The sequence below is a fragment of the Notolepis coatsorum genome, assembly GCF_963971535.1.
Source record: "Notolepis coatsorum genome assembly, chromosome: 5".
Classification (NCBI taxonomy): domain Eukaryota; kingdom Metazoa; phylum Chordata; class Actinopteri; order Aulopiformes; family Paralepididae; genus Notolepis; species Notolepis coatsorum.
In genome coordinates, this window is record NC_140169.1 from 56825522 (window position 1) to 56843171 (window position 17650).

General features: G+C 41.5%; 1 protein-coding gene across 1 annotated transcript in view; it reads left to right on the forward strand.

The window, feature by feature from the left end:
* Positions 1-17650, forward strand: part of brf1b (BRF1 general transcription factor IIIB subunit b) — a gene marked incomplete at its 3' end in the record, with an annotated part of 152137 nt that overhangs the window by 74796 nt on the left and 59691 nt on the right. The window contains exons 7-8 of the mRNA XM_084314116.1: positions 4336-4485; positions 10669-10762. Coding sequence (XP_084170242.1) covers positions 4336-4485; positions 10669-10762 — 244 coding nt within the window. The remainder of the gene's footprint in view (positions 1-4335; positions 4486-10668; positions 10763-17650) is intronic.

Here is a 17650-nt window from a genome sequence, read left to right on the forward strand (position 1 = left end):
TGGCGTAGAAACTGTACATTGGAGGAGGTTGGTGGGGTGGGGTTGGGTGAGGGCTGTACATTGGAGGTGGGGGGGGGGGGGGGGGGGGGGGGGGGGGTTGGGTAGGGGACACACACACATTTTACACTGTACATTGGAATATTGACAAAGCCTTACTTGGTCATTTACTGTACAACTAGGTTAGGACATTTGTAGGGGCCAGTTTCGAATTGCAGTCTCACGTAGGTGTTTTTTGAGAGTGTTTTTGAAGGTGGGTAGTGATTCACATTCCTTTACAGCTTTAGGCAGGGCGTTCCACATTGATGTGGCATAATTGCGAAACGTGTTTAGTCCCTTGTTTGAGCCGAATCTGGGTTTTACATGATTTGTGGAGCTCCCTCTGGTGTTGTGATCGTGGTATTCACTGACCTTTGGGAAGTATTTTGACATGTACATGGGTACCTTGGTCGCGTAGTGTATCTTGTAGACCAGGCCCATTGCAAGTTGCTGTACTCTGTCGTCTACTCTAAGCCATCCTAGGTTGTCAAAGTGGGCAGGGGTGAGGTGGGTTCTAGGAGTCAGGTCAAGTAGTAGTCTGACTAGCTTGTTTTGAGATGTTTGTAATTTGTTTTTTAGTGCCTTTGAGGTGCTTTGGTACCATGAGGTGCAAGCATAGTCGTAGTACCCTTGAATGAGTGCTCCTGCTAGAGTCTTCAGGGTATTCTTGTTTACCAGAGAGGAGATCCGGTACAAGAATCGCGTTCGTTGGTTGACTTTTTTTATTACATTGGATGCCATTTTGTCACAGGAAAGATTAGCCTCTAGGATGGAACCCAGGTAGGTAATTTCATCTTTCCTTGTGATAATATTGTCACCCACTGTAACCGAGAAGCCGTCGGTCTTGCTGAGTTTGTTATTTGAACCGAAGAGAATGGACTCTGTTTTGCCCATGTGTAATGATAGTTTGTTGTCGGCGAGCCATATGCAGATTTTGCCTAGTTCCGAGCTGAGGGCTTTTTCAACCTGTAACTTGTTCTTGTCAGAGACCAGCAGGGCTGAGTCGTCCGCAAACAGGAACAAGTTGCAGTCACAAGCTGACGACATGTCATTTGCATAAATTAGGAATAGTAGCGGTCCTAGTATGCTTCCTTGTGGAACACCACAGCTCACTGTGAGGGGGGGGGATAGGGTACCGTTTACTTCCACCATCTGTTCCCTCCCCTCCAGGTAGGATTGTATCCAGCTCACTGATAAACTATCAAAACCAATTGCTTTTAGCTTGTCAATCAGAATGGTGTGATTGACAGTGTCGAAGGCCTTTTGTAGGTCCAGCATGACCATGCCGCAGTATTTGCCCGCGTCCACCTCTTGTTTGATGTGGTCGTTCAAGTAGAGAAGGCATGTGTCAGTGGAGTGGGATGTTCTGAAGCCAGATTGGAATTCGTAGATTAGATTTTTTTCCGCGAGGTACTTTTCGATCTGTTCGTATACTATTTTTTCCATGACTTTCGAGATGGATGTAAGGATAGAAACAGGGCGGTAGTTACCCGGGTCTAATTTGCTGCCCTTTTTGTGCAGGGGTGTTACTCTCGCAATTTTGAAGTCCTTGGGGACGTGTCCCTGTTTTATGGAGAGGTTTATTATGTGTGTGATGACTGGGGTGATGGCTGCTGCTGAGTCTCTGAGGAATTTGGAGGGGATGTTGTCATGGCCAGTGGCCTTGTTTGGTTGGAGGGCGCTCAGTTTTTTGAGTACCTCATCTGTAGTTACTATTTCCAGTTTGAAGTCGTCTTTGTGGACGCCTAGGTTCATGTAGTATGCTACTATGTGTTCTACCCCATACTGCCCTGAGTGGGAGGGTAGTTTGTTTACCAGTGTTGTGGCTATGTTTGTGAAGAAGGTGATCTCATTGGATGTGCCCTGACAATTAATGCTTGTATATCTTATCGTGTGTTGTCATGTTTGTTTATATGTTTGTTTAAAAAATAATAAAAAAATAAAATACAAAAAAAAAAGTGACTTCTCCATTATTTAAATTGACATTTTCACATTTAAACTCATCCAATGCTTCCAAAGACATGTTGTCTCCGATCATGGGCAGAGATGAATTCCTCACAGAGTTCTCTCATGTCAAAGGCATCAACTCTTTCTTGATGACAAACTGCCACACTGTTCAACATTTTCTGCTTCATGGAGTTGCGAAGCCAGGTCTTCAACCTCCGGAGTCCGCTGAAACTCCTCTCAGCTTCAGCAGAGGATGTGGGAACAACCAGCAATAGCCTCACAAGGACTAGGCGACAGCGTAGCAAAACTTAGTTTGCTTTGAAGAAGTAGCTTTCTCCTCTTGGGCGACGGATTTTAACACACACCTTGGGCGACGTATTTTAACACACACCTCGGCTGACGACCCGAGCTATTATTATGCAAAGACAAGTACTTTAGCGAGTGGGTACTTGGCCCGTGCAGGGCAAGAATGCGACCCCCATCTACTGCTCTTTGCATAATAATAGGACAGGTAGTCAGACTCAGCTCTTTGGACGGTAAAACGTGGGAGGTACAATAACTGCATTCTGAAAACATGCGGGGGACACTTTCCGATGTCCCCGGCGTCAGTTACGCCCCTGGTTAGGGTTAAGGTTAGGGTTAAGGTTAATGTTAGGGTTAGGGTTAAGGTTAAACATAAACAGCACAAACTGACTACTTCCGGGTTTTACAGGAAACAAAACAAGGTACAAGCCACGACGCCCCGCCCACGCACAGTCAAACCTAGTCCAAGCCACGAAGCCCCGCCCAGACGTTGGGCTTGCGGCTCTGCAGATATACCCTACTCAGCAACATGGCTCCCGGGCCCTGCCATGATAATCAAGTACAATCAGTGTCAAATCAAATTTATTTGTAAGGCCCGGCAACACACGTTATTAATGTCCCCATGGGCCGGACACGTCTTCTTTAATAAACAAGTCAAGAAGAAACATCACAATAAATCAAGAACAAAACAAAAAAACACCATGAAATCCATAATAAAATGGAATAATAAATAAATGCAACACTCCCAGACATACCCTAGCCAAGGTAAGGAAAAAGTTAAACTCACTAAAAACCTAGCAATAGGAAAAAAGCACCACAGGCAATGTGGAGGGGAGAAACCTTAGAAGGGCCGTTCAAGGGGGATCTCCCTTCTTAGATGTTGGTAGTAGATGTTGATAGTAGTGTTGCTATAAAACAGGCGAAACAGTTGGTAAGCATGCACACATACGTGTAATGAAACACAAATATGTACATGCAATAGCAACCGGGGTACATAAGAAGAACATTTTGAAAGATTGAAAATATTTTCAAAAGTGTGTGGGGTACAAAGGGGTTTTAAAAACAAGCACCCCCACATAAGCTGCTTATATTTCATAATCTACACTTTCAGACGGCATTTGCTTGACATCTGTGTTTTTTTGTCTCGCTGACTGAGTAATGAAATGAATTCAACTTTCTATGATGTGAATGTGTGACTGAATCCCCCCTTTTTTTATCAGTAGGTAAAAAGGCTTTGAGCTACGCAAATCATATCTGTAAACACCGCCTAAAGTATGAACATTTTTCATATACATTTTATGTCCCAAGTTAAACCACAGGTGTTAATTGTTAAAGGAACACGCCAAGATTATGGGAAATGCGCTTACCGTCTTTTCCAGAGTCGGACAAGAAGATAGATACCAATTTCCTCTGCCTTCAGTAGAAAGCTATCCGGCTGCAAGCTAGCCTAGCTTAGCACAAATGAATGGAAGCGGATACGGACCACTAGCCTAGCTTAAAACTCCAGGAGAGGTATTTTTGCACAGAGGTGTGAGTAGTTGCAGGAACACTGGTCAGCTGTGGAGCATGGATAGTACCGCGAAAACCTTGTTGCATTGAAAGCTAGCTTAGCCTTATCTAAAAGATAAAAACTGCGGTTTGTGTTTGTGCATTTCCAAATTGTGCCAACAACACGTCGCCCACTGTGAGACCAGCTGCAGACAGAGTGGAGGTAATGTAATTGTTACAAATGGTAACTGACTGTTTTGACTGACAATACGCATTAAGTGGGTATATTGCTGTGCATTGTTATGTCTGCGGAGCGAGGCATAATGCGTGCGAGTCGCTCCACGCAATATCTTGTTATTGCTGCGGTTATGCGCTTTAACCCTTTCACTACCACACTACCAAAGGGTTAACCCTTTCATTTTCACTGCCACACAGCTACGAGTTAACCCTTTCACACCACACTACAGACGGTTAACCTTTCACTCCCACACTACAGAAGGTTAACCCTAACCCTACAGTACTAACCCCTGACCCCTGACCTACTCTCTCGCCCCCCCCCAGACCCCTGCCTGTACATCCCGCGCTTCGCCCACATGCTGGAGTTCGGGGAGAAGACTCACGAGGTCTCCATGACGGCTCTGCGCCTCCTGCAGAGGATGAAGAGGGACTGGATGCACACGGGACGCCGGCCCTCGGGGCTGTGTGGAGCAGGTACACACTGTCGTGACGCCATGACAGGGAGGCGGTGGGGAAGGTGCTCCTTTATTAATCCCCGACCTGACTGACCTCCTTCTCCCTTAATATTAATAATAATTCATTTTATTTGTAGAGCGCTTCTCGGGAACCCGAAGTCGCTGACAGTAGGCAGAGAAACAAAGAGAAACAAAGAAACAAAATGAACATAAGACTACGGGGGAAACAGGGGAAACAGCATGAGATACACAGAAACATAAGGCCACAGTAACAAAGATCAAACAAGTTGGAGGGGGGGGGGGGGTTATAGGTGGGGAAGGTTGAAGGCTATAGGGAGAACAGGTGGGTTTTGAGTCTGGATTTGAAGGTGGAGAGTGAGGGGGGAGTCTCTGACGGTCTGAGGGAGGGAGTTCCAGAGCCGGGGTGCAGCAGTGAGTGAGAAGGCCCCAATCACCAAAGTTCCCGCCCCAGTTTCTTCCGGTCCTCTTCCACTGCTTCCCTCGCCGTCCCGCCATCCAAACTCAAAAGTTTTGGTGACCGGGCTTTTTCACGAGCTGCACCCCGACTCTGGAACACCCTCCCTCAGACCTCCGTCAGAGACTCTTCCTCACTCTCCACCTTTGAATCCCGACTCAAAACCTACCTGTTCTCCCAAGCATACAACCTTCCCTCCCCATAACCACCCTCCTCCAACCTACCACCTCCCCCTCCCCTTCCCTACTTTCTCTCCCTCTCCTGTCCGCGTGAATACTTTCCCCAAGGCAGTTGTCCTTCCGCGTTCGGTTTACGCGGCCTGATTGGCCACTGACGCTTCTCGCAACGCCCAATCGCGTTACTCCTAACGCTCTCTCTCAGTTCCACAAGTCCATCACATCAGCTACCTACGCGTTACTCCTGACGCTCGCTCCTAACTTTCAGAACTTCTCTCATTTCCACAAATCCATCACATCAGCTACCTACCTGCATCAATATACTACTAACTATCAACTAACTCGCTACCGCCGTGCATCGCTATACTGCTACCACCGTGCATCAATATACTAACTATTGATGTGATGTCGATTAATATGAATAGCTAGTTACGTTAATATAGAGAGATGAAAACAATACGTTATTTATATTGATGTGATGTCGATTGATATGGTAGCAGTATAGCGATGCACGGCGGTAGTAGTTAGTGCATTGATGTGCTAGTTAGTTAGTATATTGATGCACGGCGGTAGCGAGTTAGTTGATAGTTAGTAGTATATTGATGCAGGTAGGTAGCTGATGTGATGGACTTGTGGAAATGAGAGAAGTTCTGAAAGTTAGGAGCGAGCAAGAGAAGCGTCAGTGGCCAATCAGGCCGCGTAAACCGAACGCGGAAGGACAACTGCCTTGGGGAAAGTATTCACGCCTCCTGTCCCCCCCCTCCCCTCGGTTTCCTTACCTCCCTGACTGTTCCCCTACTGGACTTATTTGTTATTTGTTACTTGTTACCCGTGGTTTTATGTCCTGCTGCGTATTCATACTGTTGCTTATTTATTATTATTATTATTAGTGTGGGTGACCTGGCGAAGCCAGGTTGCAACCCACACTATACATATCCATACTCTTTTTATTTCTTTCTTTCTTTATTCTTTATTCCACCGATTTTGACAACACACTCGTGCCAGAGCGTTCGCGCCCCATACACGTGAAAGGTATCAAAACGACCGGCTTGCTCCAACTCGATACGCTATTCGAACTCGTAAAGTTTCACCGCACCGTCTGGCTACGAATCGACTTTAAACGGTAAAATTTCGGAAATACAGTGCAATTTAGAGTTTCAAACACTTTGCAACACGTAAGCGTTCGCGCACCATACACGTGAAAGGTATCAAAACGAGCGGCTTGCCTATGGCAACTGCGGTCTTCGAACCCGTAAAAGTTTCACCGCACCGTCTGGCTACGAATCGACTTTAAACTGTAAAATTTCGGTCCCATTGGGAATGCATTGCATTTTAGAGTGTAGCAGCTGACATAATCTTTTTCCCCCTACCTTGGGTGAATTGCGAGTGTGATCTCAATTTTGGACGTAGAAATAAAACAAACACATCAAAACGATGACACGGCTGTCATCCCGCTCACAAAAGAAAAATAAATGGAATTGGACATTTCTATCTCAACTGACGACCATTTGTTTGAAGGTTCTCCTCCCCATTGACCGCCATGCAATCGCCCTCTAGAAATCAATTTTTTTTTAGCCTTCTGTTCCGATCGCCGAAGGAGTGCCACAATATCGCACGAATGCCACAATCTCGCGCACAACCCTTCGCCTACTCGTTGTAGTGCTCTTGTGCGAGTCTCAACGCTTCATCTCTTATAGTTTTCTTTTAATCAACGTGACAATGCAGTCATGTAAAGAAATTTCAGAATATGCAAGTCATTGTGCTCATGGCTGATTGGTTCAGGCTTAACAGCTGTGAGGCTCAGGGCTCATGGCTGAGCTGACCTGCCAATGACATCATCCACTTAACCCATCATTGGCCATCACTGTGTTGCACTACTGAATTGATGGACAGCGCCCTCTGTCTTGTGGGTTGTGTCATTGTACTCAGTAGGGATATGCTCTTTCATTTTTCATTGGTCCATGTTGACCACCTTTCATTGGTCGATGTTGACCACTCCCCCGATCCTTAGACCACGCCCCCTTAGGCCACACCCCCTCAGTGTATCTCTTGAACCGTTTGTCGTAGAGACTTGCGGATTGTGCCATTGGTCGATGTTGACCACCTTTCATTGGTCGATGTTGACCACTCCCCCTGTTGACCACCTTTCATTGGTCGATGTTGACCACTCCCCCGATCCTTAGACCACGCCCCCTTAGGCCACACCCCCTCAGTGTAACTCTTGAACCGTTTGTCGTAGAGACTTGGGGATTGTGCCATTGGTCGATGTTGACCACCTTTCATTGGTCGATGTTGACCACTCCCCCGATCCTTAGACCACGCCCCCTTAGGCCACACCCCCTCAGTGTATCTCTTGAACCGTTTGTCGTAGAGACTTGCGGATTGTGCCATTGTACTCGGTGTAATAGTGTAATAGTGTGTAATAGTGTAATAGTGTGTAATAGTGTAATAGTGTAATAGTGTGTAATAGTGTAATAGTGTGTAGTAGTGTAATAGTGTGTAATAGTGTAATAGTGTGTAATAGTGTAATAGTGTGTAATAGTGTAATAGTGTGTAATAGTGTAATAGTGTAATAGTGTGTAATAGTGTAATAGTGTGTAATAGTGTGTAATAGTGTAATAGTGTAATAGTGTGTAATAGTGTAATAGTGTCTAATAGTGTAATAGTGTGTAATAGTGTAATAGTGTGTAATAGTGTAATAGTGTGTAATAGTGTAATAGTGTAATAGTGTGTAATAGTGTAATAGTGTGTAATAGTGTAATAGTGTGTAATAGTGTAATAGTGTGTAATAGTGTGTAATAGTGTAATAGTGTGTAATAGTGTAATAGTGTAATAGTGTGTAATAGTGTAATAGTGTAATAGTGTGTAATAGTGTAATAGTGTAATAGTGTGTAATAGTGTGTAATAGTGTGTAATAGTGTAATAGTGTAATAGTGTGTAATAGTGTAATAGTGTGTAATAGTGTAATAGTGTAATAGTGTGTAATAGTGTAATAGTGTGTAATAGTGTAATAGTGTGTAATAGTGTGTAATAGTGTAATAGTGTGTAATAGTGTAATATTGTAATAGTGTGTAATAGTGTAATAGTGTGTAATAGTGTGTAATAGTGTAATAGTGTGTAATAGTGTAATAGTGTGTAATAGTGTGTAATAGTGTAATAGTGTGTAATAGTGTAATATTGTAATAGTGTGTAATAGTGTAATAGTGTGTAATAGTGTGTAATAGTGTAATAGTGTAATAGTGCAATAGTGTGTAATAGTGTAATAGTGTGTAATAGTGTAATAGTGTGTAATAGTGTAATAGTGTGTAATAGTGTAATAGTGTAATAGTGTGTAATAGTGTAATAGTGTGTAATAGTGTAATAGTGTGTAATAGTGTAATAGTGTAATAGTGTGTAATAGTGTAATAGTGTGTAATAGTGTAATAGTGTAATAGTGTGTAATAGTGTAATAGTGTAATAGTGTGTAATAGTGTAATAGTGTAATAGTGTGTAATAGTGTAATAGTGTAATAGTGTGTAATAGTGTAATAGTGTGTAATAGTGTGTAATAGTGTAATAGTGTAATAGTGTGTAATAGTGTAATAGTGTAATAGTGTAATAGTGTGTAATAGTGTAATATTGTGTAATAGTGTAATAGTGTAATAGTGTAATAGTGTGTAATAGTGTGTAATAGTGTGTAATAGTGTAATAGTGTGTAATAGTGTAATAGTGTGTAATAGTGTGTAATAGTGTAATAGTGTGTAATAGTGTGTAATAGTGTGTAATAGTGTAATAGTGTGTAATAGTGTAATAGTGTGTAATAGTGTGTAATAGTGTAATAGTGTGTAATAGTGTAATATTGTAATAGTGTGTAATAGTGTAATAGTGTGTAATAGTGTGTAATAGTGTAATAGTGTGTAATAGTGTAATAGTGTGTAATAGTGTGTAATAGTGTAATAGTGTGTAATAGTGTAATATTGTAATAGTGTGTAATAGTGTAATAGTGTGTAATAGTGTGTAATAGTGTAATAGTGTAATAGTGTGTAATAGTGTGTAATAGTGTGTAATAGTGTGTAATAGTGTAATATTGTGTAATAGTGTAATAGTGTTGCGGGTTGTGTCATTGCACTCAGTAGGGATATCCTCTTTGATTGGTCTATGTTGACCACTCCCCCGATCCTTAGGCCGCGCCCCCTTTTTGTATCCTTTGAACCGTTTGTCATAGAGACTCGCGAGAGACCCTCTCCCCCGTTGGCCGGCGGTGCACAGGCGTCACCCACACTTTCACAATTTCCCCCGCGCGGAATTGTCTAGTTATTATTATTATTATTATTATTATTATTATTATTATTATTATTATTATTATTATTATTATTATTATTAATTCATGTGTCATAGCAGCATGGGGGGCAGGGAGGGTACAAGTAGGGTAGGTGCATAGAATAGAATAGAATAGAATAGAATAGAATAGAATAGAATAGATAGAATATAAATACTTTAATCATCCCGAGGGAAATTTGGCACTACAAATCGCTCACAGTAAACATTTAGGTAGACAAAAACAATTAGTCACGAATAAGAATAAAAACTAAGCCTATGAATAAAGAATAAAATAAGCCTAGTAAGAATAAAATAATAATAATAAAACACGGTCCGGGATTTACATTTCCTATCTTATGTATATACATTCTAATATAAAATATACAGTAAAATATACAGAAATCTACAGTAAGTGTAATATTGAATAATAGAACAGAGTGCAAGTAATAATGATAATAGTGACAGTAGTAGTAGTAGTGGACAGTAGTGAGTGGCAGGATTCAATCAGACAGTAGTGATAGTGATGATGGTGAACATGGTCCAAACCGCATTAACACACTGCACCAGAGTCCATGCAGTGTTTATTATGTATTTGTATTTAGGTCACAAACCCCTCACCCCAAATTAATATGTTTCTAATCTCCTTTCTTCTGTTTGCCTCTCCTCTCTTCTCCTCTCCCCTCGCCTCCTCATCCTCTCCTCTCTTCTCCTCTCCCCTCCCCTCCTCATCCTCTCCTCTCTTCTGCTCTCCCCTCCTCATCCTCTCCTCTCTTCTCCTCTCCCCTCCCCTCCTCATCCTCTCCTCTCTTCTGCTCTCCCCTCCTCATCCTCTCCTCTCTTCTGCTCTCCCCTCTCATACTCTCCTCTCTTCTGCTCTCCCCTCTCCTCATCCTCTCTCTTCTGCTCTCTCCTCTCTTTTCCTCTCCCCTCTCCTCCTCCTTGCTCTTCTTCTCCTCTTCTCCTTGCTGTTCTTCCCATCTCTTCTGCTCTCCTGTCTTTTCCTTTTCATTCCTCTGCTTTCTTCTCATCTGCTCTCCTCTCCTCTTGTCTCGTCTCCTCTTCTCTCCTCCTCTGCCCTCTTCTCCTCTCTTCTCCTCTCCTTCCCTCTCTTCCCTCCTTCCCTCCTCTTCTCCCCTCCTCTCCTCTCTTCTCCTCTCCTCTCTTCTCCTCTCCTCTCCTCTCCTCTCTTCTCCTCTCCTCTCCTCTCCTCTCCTCTCCTCTCCTCTCCTCTCGTCTCTCCTCTCCTCCCACAGCTTTGCTTGTAGCCGCACGGATGCATGAGTTTCGTCGTACAGTGAAGGATGTGATAGGAGTGGTGAAGGTGTGTCAAGCCACTCTGAGGAAGAGGTGAGACCTGCAGCCCATGTCCATCCCATTGCGTTGTGTCCTTGGGCAAGACACTTAACCTACTTGCCTCGTATGAATGTGTATGCATGTGAATGAATGTTGGCGGTGGTCGGAGGGGCCGTAGGTGGGTACCGTGTGGGTACCGTCTCAAAATCGTACTCGAGTAAAAAGTCAGAGTATCTGGCTAAAAACACACTTGAGTAAAAGTCAAAAGGTTTCTACTTTTAAATGTACTTAAGTACTAAAAAGTAGAAGTAAAAAGTTAAAAACTTTTTTCCTGACTGTCTATTCTTCTGATAGCAGGTGTTTAATAAAAGATCCCCCCTTTCTAGTCTCGCACAAGGACCAATCAGCACGGGTATGGGCGGGTTCATTTTCCATTGATGGGGATTTTTTTTTTTTTTTTTTTTTTTTTTTTTTTCACCTTTAACATTCACTTTTTTTTTTTTTTTTTTAACTTTCTTTTATTTTGTGTCATATTGAACATCACATTGCATTAATCATACAGTATAATATACTTGATTCACATAGTCAATGACATTTGTTACTCAGGCTCTTCCCTCTTATTCAATTTGTTTAAGGTATTCAGCGTAATCAAAATAAGCTGTATAATCCGAGTACGCCTCTTAAACAACCCAGTGGGGAGGGATTTTTACAATATTTTTTTTTATGATTTTTTGTAGGATAAGAAACGAAAAAATAAATAGAAAAATAAATTTAGCAAAAGGAAAAAAATATATACTTTAACAGAAAAAAAAGAACAACAAAAAAAGAAAAGAAAAAAAAAGAGAGAGAGGGCGTCAGGCTCATGCTAATGTATCTCCAGGTACAAGGTTACAAGTGACCATCTCTGCATAAACATATCTTTTTTCAGTTGCAATTGTGCAGTCATTTCTTCCATTGTATACATCTGTCTCAGTCTCTTGGTCCATTGTTTGATTGTCGGTGGTTGATTTTGTAGCCATGCCATAGTTATCATTTTCCTTGCTATTAACAGTATCACTCTCAAGATATATAACGTATCTCCATAGTATGTGCCTTTCGGTATACATCCCAAGATATAGTACGATGGATTCAGAGGTAAGTCAAGATCTAGAATGGTTTTAATCTCATTTTTGATATTCATCCAAAATGTCTGCACCCTTGGACAGTCCCAGAAAATATGTGTATGATCTCCGATCATTCCACATCCTCTCCAACATAGTGGTGAGGACCCACCAGCAAATCCGGAGAGAACTTGAGGAGTCCTAAAGTACCTGACCTTGACCTTCCAGTCAAACTCCTTCCACATTGGGCTATTTGTGATTTTATGATTGCTTGAATGGCTGTCCTCCCATTCTTCATTTTCTATGATCACATTAGCTTCCAACTCCCATTTTTCTTTAATATAGGTGGTGTCTCCTGGATCGTCTAGTTGTAACATGTTGTAAATATTGGATATCTGCTTTCTTTCCATCAAGTTTTTTTCTATTGTGTTTATAAAGTACCGCTCCACATTTGTTGGTGGTCTCTTAATTGCCTCCCACTCACTGTGAGTCATTACATAGTGTCTTATTTGAAAGTATCTAAACATGTCTTTCGAAGGTAGATCAAAACATTGCTGTAGCTGTGCAAACGATTTAAAACAGTCTCCTTCCATTAATTGATTGATAGTAACCAGGCCCAAATCCGCCCATTTTTTAAAACCCCCATCCTCCATAGCTGGCCGGAATTCTGTATTGTCTGCTATTGGCATGGCCCTAGATATTGATCGTGGACCTCCCCCCTTTTTCCTTACACTTTCCCATACCTTTAATGTATTTGTAATCCATTTGTTACCAATCTTAATTTTTTTCCAGTATGCTTTCCCCAGGAATATTATGGATCTGAGAGGGGTCTTTGGAATTGAGTTTTGCTCAATCTGTACCCATCCTGAGTCTAGGTCCTTTTGTATCCAATGCACAAGTATGCGTAATTGAGCTGCCCAGTAGTAGTTTCTTAGGTTTGGTAGACCAAGACCACCCTTGTTCTTTGGCAAACATAGTGTTTTAAGCCTTACTCTAGGTTTTTTCCTCTGCCAGATAAATTTGGATAGGAGTTTATCTAACCTTTTAAAGGTAGTGGCAGGTATTGGTATAGGTAGAGACTGGAAGAGAAAAATAAGTCTAGGTAGCACATTCATTCGAATTGATTCTATTCTTCCCACTAGGGAGAGAGGTAAAATGTCCCATCTGGCCATGTCTGATTTGATTTGTACAATCAACTTTTCGTAGTTTGCTTGATATAACTGATTGCTGCTGGGAGTCAAAATGATTCCTAAATACCTGAATCCGTCTCTAGCCCAATGGAAGGGTGCTATACTATTCAGATGTATTGGCCATGTTCCCACTATCATCATGGCTTCTGATTTGGTCTCATTTATCTTATAACCCGACAGTTCGCCGTAATTTCTTAAATCCATCATTATGTTTGGAATTGATTCTAAAGGGTTTTTGATATAAAGTAAAATGTCATCAGCAAATAGCGAGATCTTGTGTGTAATGCCTTTTTGGTCATCTATTCCCTGTATCTGAGGGTTTGATCTAATCATCTCCGCTAGTGGCTCTATGCCAATCGCGAATAGTAATGGAGACAAAACGTCTCCTTGGCGTGTCCCTCTCTGTATGTCAAAGAAGTGAGAGCAGTGACCATTCACCCTTACTCTAGACTTAGGATTTTTATATAAACATTTTATCCATTCTATAAATGTGTTATTGAATCCCATACCTTTCAATGTTAGTTCAAGGTACAGCCAATCAACTCTATCAAATGCCTTCTCGGCATCTAAGCCGAGAAGCATTGATGGTTCTTTTCGAAATCCAGCCACTGTTTGCAGATTTAAAGTTCTTCTGATGTTGTTAGCACCCTGTCGACCAGTGATAAAGCCAGTCTGGTCTGGGTGTATCAGTTTTGTTATATGTTTCTGTATTCTTTTTTTAAGTATAGATGTCAATATCTTGAAATCGTTGCAAAGGAGACTTATGGGCCTATAGGAACTACATCTTGTGGGGTCTTTACCTTCTTTATGTATTACCGAGACAATAGCTTCTGACCAGCTTCCTGGTGGATCTCTCTCAGATAGGGCATAGTTATAAACTACACTTAATACTGGTGTTAATTGTTCAGTGAAATGTTTATAAAATTCATTTGAAAACCCATCTGTACCTGGTGATTTATTGTTCTTAAGCATCTGAATAGTTTCCCCTATCTCCTTCTCCGTAATAGGGGAGGTTAGCTCATCCGCCTCATCTGGGGATAGTTTAGAAAGTTTAAGGTTATCTAAGAAGTTGTTGATTTTTTCTTTCTTGTTTTCCAATTGCTGTGCTTTGTAGAGGTCGGTATAGTAATCTGCAAATGCATTAGCAATTTCTTGCGTTTGCATTACTTCCATGTGTGTGCTGGGGTGTTTAATCTTTGGAACTATCCGACTTGACTGTATTTTGTGGAGCTGGAATGACAGTAGCTTGCTTGCCCTATTTCCCATCTCATAGTAATTCCTACCAGCAAATCTAAGGGCTCCTTCCGCTTTGTATGTCAACAGGTCATCTAGTTTTTGTTTGCAGGTTAGTAGAGCTTTTAAATCTTCTTCATCTCTGTTCAGTTTATGTTTCCTTTCTAGTATTTTTAACTCATTTTCTAGGTTCTGCTGTTTTTCATTTCGCTGTTTCTTTAGTGCACTTGAAATTGAGATAATTTTACCTCTCATTACAGCCTTTGCCGCGTCCCATAAAATTGATGGTGAGACATCCCCCTTATTGTTGAGATCAAAATAACTCTTCAGTTCTTCACTTATCCTCTCCCGTGTGTGAGAGTCAGACAGCATGGATACATTGAGCCTCCAATATTTAAAGATTTTATTGGTACTGAGGTTAAGTTGAAGAGTTAGAGGTCCATGATCTGAGATGGTCGCTGGTTCAATGATACATGATTCAACTTTGTCAATATCTTGCTTGGAAATACAGAAGTAATCTATCCGAGAGTAGCTACCATGGACCCCAGACCTAAAGGTAAAGTCTTTCTGCCTAGGATGGTGGAAACGCCATGCATCTATAAGTCCAAATTCTTTTATCATTGCATTCAGTGATCTAGATTTTTTTGAAATGGGTCCACAATCTACAGGCAGTTTGTCTACTTTTGGATTTAGTACACAGTTGAAATCACCGGCCATAAGGATAATTCCTTTGGCATTACCAGCCAAAAGTGAGGCTATACCTTTAAAGAAATTGGGGCAGTCTTCATTTGGTGCATATATATTTAGAAAGGTTATGATTGATCCTCCTATTGACCCCAGGACCATAACATATCTGCCCTGGTCATCTGCAATTTCCTTTTCTTTGGTGAAGTATACTGATTTGTTAAATAGAATAGCCACTCCTCTCTTTTTCCCTGTTTGACAGGACGCACTATACACCTGGCCCACCCATTCTCTCTTCAGTTTCTGGTGTTCGTTCATTGATAAGTGCGTTTCTTGAATGAATGCTATAGAGCACTGCATTTTCTTAAGTTGTCCAAAAAGTTTTTTCCTCTTTATTGGGTTGTTAAGACCATTTATATTGTAACTAATACATTTAAGGCTTGTCATAATGTCATTGTATTTCGTATGTACAACATAGATCTATCTTCCATAGTATATGAGCTTGAGGCATTTGTCAAAGAGTATACAACATAAAAAACAAAACAAAATGGTCCCCTATTCACTTGTAAGGGAAAACCTAGGGCTTCCAATTTTCCAGTAAGCTGTCTTACATAAATCACAAATGAAATAATCTCCCGATGTTCTAGAGAGGTGTAGCTTTCTCTCTCAGGGAGCATATTGCACTAAGTGCAGAGAAGTTAACCACGAACGTATAGGGTTAACCTTTGCCTGGTAACACAGGCTAAGTGTGATCCGTCTATGGCTCAGTCTCTGGCCTCAGAACCACATATAAATTAAAGTAGATTTAATATATTTAAATTTTCCCAACAGGTAATTAATACTCAGGGTAAATGATAATCATATTAGTCAGCAGCATGTCCATTATTTCTTGTGTTTTACACTTATTGTAAACATTTCGTTAGTTTACTATATCTAACTGGTTTACTCATCTTTATCGTCCATGAATGATCTTAGGTCTGCGGCAGATAGTGACGTCATGGCTCCTTTCGTTCGCTGCTCACGCCCTCTTCTTTGTGTTCGCCACCTGTCCCTTGTCAGTTGTCTTTGTAGTTTCTCTCTTTCGTCGATTTGGACATGAATTCCCAGTTCTTTCAGTGTGGGAATTGCATCTACCAGAGAGTCAAACACCTTCGTTCCCGATTCTGTTGTCATCCTGAGTCGTGCCGGGTATGGGCAATTAGCGCGTATCCCTTTTTCCTTCAGCTGTTTGATGACGTGACGCACCTGACCCCTCTTCTTTTGCAGGTCTGGGGAGTAATCGTGATCAAAATAGATCCTTTTCCCTTGAAATGTGACGGTTTGTCCCCATGCGAGCTGTAGAACCTGTTCTTTGATATTGAAATCTAGAAAGCGCACAATGATAGAGCGCGGGGGTGCGCTAGACTCTCTCGGTTTGGCCATCAGTGATCTGTGCGCTCTTTCTATCTTAATCTCAGACTCAAGTTCAGGTGTTATTTTCAGGGATGTTGTCAATAGCTGCTTCACAAACTCTTTAGTATCCTTGTCCTCGCTACCTTCAGGGACTTGGTAGATCCGGATATTGTTGCGTCTGAGTCTATTTTGCAAGTCTTCACAGGTTGCTGTAATTTCTGCATCTCTTCTTACAAGGTATTTGAGCGCCCTCTGGTGTCTCATTCCACTATCATCCAGTTTCGTGATTTCTTTTTCAATTACCGTAATTCTACCTTCTGTTTTGTCAATCCATTCAGTTACTTGCGACATAGATGTTTCAAGTTTGCTCACTGAAGACTGGGTGGCATTGTGTGCTTCTTTATTCTCTCTCCTTAGATCTTTTAATTCTTTTAGAATCGCGGATTCCTCTCTCTCTGTTTCCTCGTCAGTGTCGGAAGAGCTGGTTTGACAAGCCTGTTCATCTGTGACATCTTTCTCATTTCCAGAGTCGGTTTTGGTATTTCTTTTAGCACTTCGTTTCTTCGGGCTCATCTTTAGACTTCTTACCGTTTCACTCGTTAAATGTTGCTGACAATATCTGTTTGTTGGGTCGTTTATCTCGGGGGTTCTGAGGAGCTCGAGATTCAAGCTGCTACCCGGACATCACACAACCGGAAGTTCCATTGATGGGGATTTGATTGGCTCTTTTTAAATAAAGTGCGGCCGCAGGATTAATAGCGTTAGCGTTAGTTCGCCAGAGAAACAAATATACTAATTAAAATTGTTGGACCTGCGAGATTTGTACTTTGTAGGTCTGCATTTTAAATGTAAGGAGTCAAACTTTTTTTTCCTCTGAAATGTAATTGAGTACAATTATACAAACCTAATAATACTCGAGTAAAGTACAAATCCCCAAAAACGCTACTTAAGTATTGTAACGAAGTACAATTACTCAAGTATTTTACAGCTGCCTCAGGGCAGCTCTGGCTGCAATTGTAGCTTACCACAACCGGTATGACTGTGTATGAATGAATAATGGACTCTGTGAAGCGCTCTGGGTCAGTCAAGAGCGCTATATAAATCCAATCCATTATTATTATTATTATTATTATTATTATTACTGTCTCAATACTGTCAGGTCTAAACCGTGTCTCAATACTGTCAGGTCTAAACTGTGTCTCAATACTGTCAGGTCTAAACCGTGTCTCAATACTGTCAGGTCTAAACTGTGTCTCAATACTGTCAGGTCTAAACTGTGTCTCAATACTGTCAGGTCTAAACTGTGTCTCAATACTGTCAGGTCTAAACTGTGTCTCAATACT